The 10,220-nt window shown below is 30.1% G+C and overlaps 1 protein-coding gene across 2 annotated transcripts; it reads right to left on the bottom strand.

Annotated features, from left to right (window-relative positions):
* Positions 1–7,546: 7,546 nt before the first annotated feature.
* On the bottom strand, positions 7,547–8,985 carry LOC149534622 (cell number regulator 10-like). Of its 2 annotated transcripts, none has more exons than XR_016357502.1 (4): positions 8,640–8,958; positions 8,472–8,543; positions 8,012–8,234; positions 7,547–7,937 (listed from the first exon to the last, which is right to left on the bottom strand). XR_016357502.1 is itself a non-coding variant. In XM_089805974.1 (4 exons), the coding sequence occupies exons 1-4, from the start codon at positions 8,824–8,826 to the stop codon at positions 7,870–7,872; spliced, it is 522 nt and encodes a 173-aa protein (XP_089662100.1). In that variant the 5' UTR covers positions 8,827–8,985; the 3' UTR covers positions 7,547–7,869. The 2 variants fall into 2 exon arrangements, 1 of the variants encoding a protein (XP_089662100.1); XM_089805974.1 differs by having other exon boundaries at positions 8,012–8,206; positions 8,640–8,985.
* Positions 8,986–10,220: the final 1,235 nt, after the last annotated feature.

Below are 10,220 nucleotides of genomic sequence, written 5' to 3'. Positions count from 1 at the left end.
GTGTAAGTGATGTTTTGTACTAATAAGCATAATTGGTTTTTGGCTCTCATCAATTTTTTTAATATTGAAAAGTTAGGGATCTCACCCAAACTTTGGTATTTGATAATTCTAATCCTATCTTGAAGATGATTTCTAGTTAAAGATGAATATTTGACTTGTTTTAATGTGATTTTTTACATGTAATGCATATATTTTGAAAAGATCACTACACATTTCTCTCTATCATGAAACCCTAGGAGACAAGGACACATTTTCCACCTTTCTAACAACTTTCTCTATCTCACAATTTGACTTGCTATGGAAATTATCTCCTACTTATCAACTTTCTCTATCTTTATGGAAGACCATTTTTGAAAATCCCATACAATTTCTTCCCTAGAGGTAGATGAAAGAATATTTGAAAAGTTTTCAGAAGGTCATTAATTGTTTTTTTCTTTGTCTCGATGGAATTTGTCTACTTCCAAGCATAGTTTTATCGCAAAGGCTTAAAGCTTGTTTCTCCCTTCGATAATAAAAGAGAATTTAGGGCCTCCTTTTCATTTTTATAGTTGTGTGTTTGGTACTTAGATATGATAGGCCTTAGTCGATCATCACATATACTTATACTTAGTAGAGTATGTCAATTAGAACTTCTTATTCTCTTTCATTTCATATCCCTTGTAAAATATTTTGTAGCTACAAAAAGCAATATGAAATAAAGCGCAATGATTTTCCATGTTGTCCTTTTATATACTTTCAAAATCTAATGGAATCAAAATACATGGTTTTTAATTTCTTAATCACTTTGTGTTATAAGTTTTAGGAGTTATTTTATGAAGATCTTTGAAGAAAGGGTTTAGATATTTCTTAAAATGCTAATGTGAATCTGATTGATGTTTAATTATTATAGAATATACCTTTCATTGTTATAATTAGTCAATACAAGGTGTTGAATCAATGCATGAAATATTTTGAGTTATGGATTCATAGGTTTTCTCAATTGGTTTTCTTGTGACTCTGTATGTCTTGGATCAAGAAATTATTTGATGGCCTCATTAGCTTGCAATATACCTTCTAAATCCAAAAGAATTTACTTTCAAGCAATTTACTTTTAGGTCTTATTTTAGTTATTAGTCTAGATGATGGCATATTCTCATGGTCTTAAACTCATTAAGTGAATTATATATACAAAGAACTATAAACCTTCCACATGCATGATTTCATGTATAGAGAACATTTAATATGTTATAATATGTGAGATAATTTTTTTTTAGGATCACAAAGGTATTATTTGGGTTCACCTACCCTAGTCTAAGAGAACCAAAAGTGGAGAATTTTATAGATAACTCATTATCTAATAATGACTTTTTATGTTTGACACTGATCTAAGTTGTTGACTATTTAATATTGGCTACCTCAATTAGAAAACCCAATAAAATTGGTTACTCTCAGTTGCAAAAGATAAAATAAAACTTATTATTCTATCTTAGAATCTTTTGTCATGGTGTGTTATTTCTTGCAAGATTCTACTAGATTGATTTATTGCGTTATGTATATAACCTTTCCAAGATTAAAGAGAAGCAAAGCTTACTAATATTATATCTCACACATGAGCATTGTAGCTTTGGATAATAGATGAAGTGCTACACGTGTCATTTATTGAATTCAATATTGACTTAGCAACAACAATATGAGAAGAAGAGGAGGAGGAGGAGGAGGAGGATGATTTGTTTATAGATGATCAAATTCAAAGAATATTGGATTCTTTGAGGAATAATAATACACCATAAAAAATTCTATCATTTTCTATAAATTACTCATAAAAGCAATAATAATTCCTTTATAAGGTTGGAAACTCAAAGAATCTTTGAAATAGTTAACACAAGTAAGAACTATTGTAATAACTAATCAGGGAATGATAACCAAGGTAAGAGCCCAATTGGAGAAAATAATGAAGACAATCATATCAACACATTACAAAATATGTATCTCATGGAAATCCTTCTAGGGTAAAAACCACAATGTGTGAGTTGATCCTCACAAAGCTTGCACTCTCCTAAAGTACACCCAATGAAGAGCTTACCTCTATTAGAAGATTACAAAGACATTGTTAAGTGCCACCTGGTTTTAAGGGATTTGAATAATGCCTATGAGAGTCTTTCCTTGTAAGGAGGAACCTAGTTAAAGGACTTCAAAACACAAGTCAATGTGTCACCTTTCTAGGTGATTTAGTACAAAAAACCTGTTAATGTCCACCCTCGATGGGATTTGTTGTTATAGAGATTACTAACCAACAAAAAAGGGTTATAATGGAATAAATACTACACTTAGCTTAAGTATACATCTCATTGCCACTCCTTGACCTGTTTGCAACTATGATCTTCCCTCCTTCATCCTTGCAACTTCAGACACGATACATTCTTGAAACTAATCTCTCTTTAATGCATTCTGAGTAGTGTTGTTTGGGGTCACTAGCTTCTCCTCAACACACTGGCTTCTTCACGTTGTCCGTGACTTATCACTTTCACTCTTTAACATTTTGTGATTACAATTAGCTTGGTTCTCTTAGAACTATTGGGTTTCTACGAGATAAATATTGTGTTATGTGTTGGTATTTTCATGTGATGTATTTTTGGTTGATCCTAATCAGTTAAGTTATTGCCTGCACTAACTTATAGATTGAAGAAAAGAAAGATCTATAGTGAAAACAAAGTGTATATATTGATTCACTGACACCCCCCCCTCAGTATATTGACCTATAGTTGGGACTAACACATTTAACACATCAATGAATCACCAAAAGTCCCTCATTCTAGAGAAAATAATAATCAATCGATAAAGGAATATTTGGATCTGGTGCACTAAAAAGAGTAACAAATTTTTTAATTGAGGGCTCTTTATTGCTTTCTTTGATCTCTAAAAATATCTGCTGATTGATTTAGGAGAATTATATTACTGTGACAAAACACAACTCTTGAAGATATTTTAACCTTAGATCAAGTATTGAAGAAAAATATAAGATACAAACTTCATTAACACATGTATGAGCCCAGACTTGAAGACTAATTTACAAATGTATTTTTCTCCCACATCTACAAGTTTGTACCCTTAGAAAAGATGATTTAAGATACATTATGAAATATTTCATAAATAAAAAGTCCTATGAATCTTCCTACTATCATTCTTGAAACAAGAAGCTAAAGGAATTTATCAAATACTAGTGTCATATATACAAAGTTGAATTAGGAAAAATTATTAGTCCAATAGGCTTCTTCTCGTAAAGAATTTGTGGTTGGATTAATCAAACAATCAGAGGGTCTTATGCCATTAAATACGAAAAAACAACACTAGGAAATGTTGAAATGATAACTCTCCAGTATACACATGGTTTGTTATTGTTCAGTCTGGTCGTCTAGCGCCACATGTCATGTCCCCAGTGTTGGGATGTGGGGAAGACTATGCATCATGGAAGAAATAGGGCATGAAGGAGTGGGGAAGAGGGATTCAGATGTAGGCCACACTCTAGGCTTTGAATTTTAAGTTTGTTGGAGAAAATGAAGAAAGTGTATGGTTGTATGATGGCTTCTTATTGTGATTAGAGAATTTTCCTTTGGCTTCAATTCATTTGCACATTCCAAGAGGCATCCTTTTGTGTATTCCTCTACTCCTACGTGACATCCCTACTATGGGGAATCAAAATTCTTTTTAAGTGGAGGCCATTGTTGAATGCATTGAATTCATTAAATTGTCATCCTCCAAATAGATTGATGTTTGTTGTGAAAAAATGTTATTTTCTTGACAATTGCTTTCATGACTTTCCCCTCCATGTATTTTGGTTTCTATGAAACATTCCTTATTATGGTATGTGTAGACAGTATTTGGAATTGATGTTATTTTGAAATGATTATTTGTTATGTGTTTGAGAGTGAAGATGCCTTTATCTTTGATCTTTTGAATGTTGTTAGTATCTTGTGTGAGTGTATTTGACTATAGACATAGTTACATGAGGTGTGCTTCATCAATGTCATTTTGGCACTATTCCTTCATCCTTCATTAGCATGATCTTTTCTCCTATTAAGGCACACAGTTTTTCTAGGAATCGTGACTTTTAATTTACCTTAACACATTATTAGCTGATAGGCTTTCCTTCTAGAGTTGGCTCTAGCCAGAAATTGACTCACGCTATAAATTGACCGTCTAGAAATGGTTTCAAATGGCTGATAAGTGGTTTACAGATCATATCTAATGATGGAGAAATCTAATGCCACAAATGTACTCAATATATTACCACCAATATATATATATATATATATATATATATATATATATATATATATATATATATATATATATATATATATATATATATATATATATATATATATATATATATATATATATATATATATATATATATATATATATCGCTGTATAAAAATATATTTGTGAAAATCAAAGAGAATCAATTAAAGGGCTGAAGTTAAAGTTGCTCACCAATTTTCTGGAAATGGACAATCATTGACAAAATATCAAGAAGACATAAAAAATATTAAATACATTTTAATAAATGAGATGAGCTTCATAGGTTCCAAACTACTACTAAAAATTAATTTTAGACTATGTGAAGCTATACCCCAAAAACATCACCTTTTCTATGGTGGCATGTCAATGATTCTTGTAAGAGACCTAGCCCAACTTCCACCTGTTATGGATAAACCTATCTATGCATCTCACACCAATGCCAAGAAAATGTGGCACAATTTTAATACAGTTGTAACATTAAAAACAATGTTTAGACAAATAGGTGATGATCCACTCCAAATACAGTTCCACCGAGAACTACAAAACATATGCAATGTAGAACCAACGCTACATGACTGGGAGTTGTTAATGACTAATGCAAACAAGAATCTCACACGAAATGAACAACTTGAGTTTGACCAAACAACACATTTATTTTCTACTAATGAGCATGTTTCACTCCACAAAAAAAAAAAATGCTAAAAGACCTAAATGTCTTGATTGCACTTTGTACTGCGATAAATGCACATTGTAGGCCTGAAGAATTTTTTGATGACGACCAACTACCTAAAGAAGTCTTATTATGTAAACTCCAACGTGTTATGCTTACAAAAAACCTCTAAAATGATTCTGGTCTAGTTAATGGATCTCTTGGAGAGGTAAAAGACATAGTGTATGCGATGGGTTGTAAACCTCCTTTGTCGCCTTCCTATGTTACGATAGAGTTCAATAGCTATATTGGTCCACCATGGGATCCTAAAAGCCCAAAAACCATTCCAATACAACTCATTTCTTAAGGCAATTGTACACAAATACCCCTCACCACAACCTGGGCTATCACTATACACAAATCACAAGGCCTTACCCTAGGCAGAGCTACAATTGATATAGGTAGAACTGAAAGACAAGGCCTCACCTTCACAACAATCTCCAGAGTCAAATCCATCCAAGGACTTCGTATAGAGCCTTCCTTCTCTTTTGAACGATTTTGCAAGATGTAGAAAAAGTCATATAGTATTATTAGAAAGAAAGAAGAAGCATGTTTGCACTTAATGTCGCATACAAACCAAATCTATGAAGCTACTTCTACAAAAAATGGTAATGTTAACATTCTAATTTTTTTCATTTTTTGGTTTTTTTTTCACTTCTAATATAATCCATTTCTCTTATCTACATATTGACATTTATTGAATTCAAAGAAGATGTTCATCCACCAAAAAAAGATCAAAAGAATTTGAAGTATGTCATGTTACATATTTAATGCTTTTACTATTTGAATAGTTTTTTAATTTTTAAAATTGATTAGTACACCCTATTATTAATTAATCTCATTTTCTTTTTACATACATGTTTTTTCTTGCTATCCATGAATATCACTCCAATTACTTTATTTTTTCGAACAAAAGAAATTTTTCCATAAATTGTACACTTCATACCAACTCTTGAATTTAAGGGTTGTACATTAAATAAAATATTAAATTATACAATTTATACATTTTGTCGTGTGTATATATTAATTAATCTCATTTTCTTTTTACATGAACATTTTTTGTTTCTATCCACGAATATGACTCCAATTATTTTTTATTTTTTGGACAAAAGAAATTATTCCATCAATTGTACACTCCATACCAACTCTTGAATTGAAGGGTTGTACATTAAATGAAATATTAAGTTGTACAATTTACATTGTTGTGTATATATGCTTCATTCTATATAAAAACTTAATTATATGCTATCAATTTTAAATCCTACTTTGAATTATACAATCTCTACAATTTTACCTTTTTAATAATAAAAACTTAAACCTGTGCTATCAAATATAAATATTTCTTTGAATTATACAATATGTTCAATTTACCTTTCCAATAACACCTATTGGGGTATCCCTTGCACCTCGCTTTGGTGCAAGTGCTAGTTCATACTTATGTTTCCTTCTATGAGAGTTTTTCTTACATACTATTTGTCACTTCATCTGTATGTTTCTTAGGATTTTTTTTTTGTCCCTTCATCTAACTTAATTTCATAAATTCTTTTATTTCATTCCTAGAAAGCTAGCTAAATCAATAAATGTAGAAATCTCCTTAATAATAGCCTACAACATGTTTTATATTTATTTCCTATCTCAAGTTGCCTCAATTGTCATGACCAATTCTTAGTGATCTACTAACCTTGTTATGTGTTTTCATGGTTCTTTACTTAACAACATCTTGAAAGTTTCAGTTTGGTGAATTAGTGTTGTACATGCATTGTTATATGGTGTCTCTTAATGTAGATACTATTTTTTTAACCTCGTCTTATTTTATTTTGTTTGCTCAAGGAATTTTTGTTTTAATGATCTCTTGTTCTTTGGTTATAGTTCTCCTTAACCAATAAAAATGATTTTATAGTTCGTAAAGTCTTAATTGTCAAATGTTATTTTTTTCATTTTAATCTCTTTTCTTGATGTTGCTCTGTTTTTGATATGTTGATCCTTCTCTATGTTGGTTGAATATGTTCAAAAGAAAAGCAATAGTTTGATATGATATGGTTTTAATTCAACTTCTTACACAACCATCTCGTTGGTATGCTTACAAAAGTACTACAAACAATATTTCAATAAATAGATTCAAAGCATATTAAGGGAATAAAAAAATTCAATATAATTTTTTATTTCATATTATAGACTTGGCATAGCAATAAAATATGTATAAAGTGAATTGCTTTGAGACACTGGTTACCATCTAATTGCATATGCTCTACAAAGAAAATTAACCAAGTTAGGTATATATATTTAAATTCCCTCAATGTGAATACCTTTGTGTGATTATAAGATTCTTTGATATAATTAATTTTTATGCAATTTATTATTAAAAATTTAGTTTGCTGTTTAGCCAATTCCTACTAGATGATAGGAAGAATAATTACATATTATACAAAGCAACACTGTTTTTTTCCAGATTCATCAAAACATAGTGATTTTTTAACCAAGACATAGTGATTTTTACCCAAAAAATTGTGTTGTTTGACTACAAACTGTAGAAATCAAGAAGATCAAACGTTGAAATTTTGAAAAAACATTCATATATTTTAAATTTTCCAATATTCAATTTTTAGGAGGATAGCCGCATCCATTCTTTACATTTGCAAAAGCTCCCCACTGAAGCGTCTAATAGTAATCATTTAGCTTGTGAAAATGAGTACACATGTTATTTATTGCTGGCATTTCAAAGAAGTAGTGGACCCAACAGACCGTCCTCTTTCCAGAAGTCGGCCAAAAGCAGTTGCAATTAATGAATAAATGGTAGACACCAACACCTCGCCTGCCAATCATTTCGATCGGCCCGACCACATATTCCAACAACTCTTCGATTCTGTCAAAAATGTCGGCTAATCCGAATTGCTTTTCGGATCGATTTTCTGAGCCGAAGGAGGGCACATTGCAGGCTCACCCCAACCTGCACCAACACCAACAATTTGGTCCGAGATTTCCAAACCTTTAAAGAAAAACTCATCAAAATGAATCTTTTACCTGAGCGGTATAAAATTTCTCTCTCTTCCTGACAGAGAGCGCATCTCTCGCAGCAGCAATGGACGCAAAGGTCGTTACAGGGCAGTTCCGGCAGACTGTACATCGCCCGAAGTTTTTTCCGATAGAGGAATGAATACAAGCATTGCACACACAAGAAGCTTAACATACAATACAGTGCGCCGTACAGCCAACAACCTGAAGCATAGATTAGGGCTCACAAACCCTAGGTTTAAATTGGGGATAAAGAACAATAGAAAGAAAATGACTAGAATTTGAACATTCTCGACAACCAGAATCATAAAATTGCACCTCAGAGACCTGAGATTATCAAAACAGAAGAAGATTTTTCAAAAAACTTAAGTAAAATTCTCAATTTCTCACAGAAACCTGAGATTATCAAAAGAAAAGAAGATTTTTCAAAATTTTAATAAAAGTTCAAAATTCTGAATTTCTCACTTACTTGAAACTCCCCTGTCTGCAGCATGCGCGATCCGCCCAAAAGTCACACATGGATAGAAGCACGTCACGCAGCCTGCAGTTCGATGCCGTAATTTAAAATCTATTATTTACAAGGAAAAACCTCTCTTTTTACAGGAATCTAATGAAAATGTCAATTTATTTCACGCACACGTAGACCAAGCTCCACCGTAGCCCAAAATCCCGGATACCCAGTATGAGGGGCGCACCAGTCGATAGTGAGGATATGGAACAGCAACACCTTCTGTAGAATTCTCTGGTTCTGTTACACTGTCAGTAGAATTCCGTGGCTCTGTTACATCTTCCTGCAATTCCTCCCTTTCATCTTCTCCCTCCATCGTCACATCTGGAAATTAGGGCAAAACCTGTCTTTATCAACTAGACTCCCGTATTCAGCCTGTCGCCACCGAACGTCATTACATGGTCAAGGTTCAATTCCCCAAGTTATGGTAAAAACTTTGCTTGCACACTTGGTTGGTGCAACATATTTGCACCGGCTTCTCAAAGCTATCTTTTAACTGTTGCGTTTTAATTGTAAAGGTTTACTATATTATTATTTTTATTTTTATTTTTATTGTTACTTTTTATTAAACTATTATGTGTAGATTGTATCTTACAAATGTTTGTGTTGTAATTTTTTAGTATATTCATTATTTATTTTGTATAAAAATATTATATATATATATATATATATATATTCAATACGATTATAAATTTTGAGTATATTTTTATGTAATAGAAGAATTTAATATATTTTAAATAATTTAATAATATAACATAATCATATTTTAATTTATAATATTTATAATAATTATTAAAAATTTAACTTTAAAAAATAATTTAAAATTAATAGTTATGAAAAACTGATAAATATAATTTAAAACATTACTTTAATTTTAAATAAATAAATAAAACTAGTTAAAATAGGGATTATACATAATTTTATTCATCTCAAATCTTAATATCTTTTATTTTAAAAAGTATGGAGTTGATAAAGAATTTTCTTAGTATCATGGTTGCATTTTAAAAGTTAGAGATAATTGACTAAAACATGTGTAAAATATATAGTAAAATATTCAAATTATTTTTTTATTTTTTTATCATTATAAATTTAATTAATAAATTACAAAAGTATTTGAGTAGATTTATAAATTGAGATGTCAAAATAAATAATATAAATTTTACTACCAAGCATATTAATTAATTTTTACTTATTTAAAATAAATAATATTTATATTACTATAGTAAAAAATTAGAATTTACAACAATACAAATTGTAATATAATCCCATCGATTAAAAAAGTTACTACTAACTTTTAACAGTAAAAATTATGCCAATAATTGAAATTTAATCTAACTATATGCTAATAATTTAAAATCATAATAATAAAATTATATTTATATTTTTAATATAGTTATTTTTTACTTAGTACACATAACCATCATAATAATTTTAATAAATTATAATATAAACATAATCAATAGTATTTTATTACTCTATATTAACAATTTGTAGTCATATTAGTAAAAATATTTTATTATTTTTAATAAATTCATATTTTTACGAACCCAAAATAAATAATAATATACTAAACATTTAGACTTTACAACAACATAAACATCATAATCATTGTAAGACATAAAATTAACATAATAATCATATCACATATCATTGTAAGACAAATCCTTGATTCTATCATTATCGTGCATGAGGTGATCCATTCCTTAGATG

This window comes from Cupressus sempervirens, chromosome 10 (genome assembly GCF_028749045.1).
Source record: "Cupressus sempervirens isolate cs-2001-9-10 chromosome 10, ASM2874904v1, whole genome shotgun sequence".
Classification (NCBI taxonomy): Eukaryota; Viridiplantae; Streptophyta; class Pinopsida; order Cupressales; family Cupressaceae; genus Cupressus; species Cupressus sempervirens.
The sequence above is the reverse complement of the archived record's forward strand: the minus strand, read 5'-3'. Positions and strand labels throughout refer to the sequence as shown.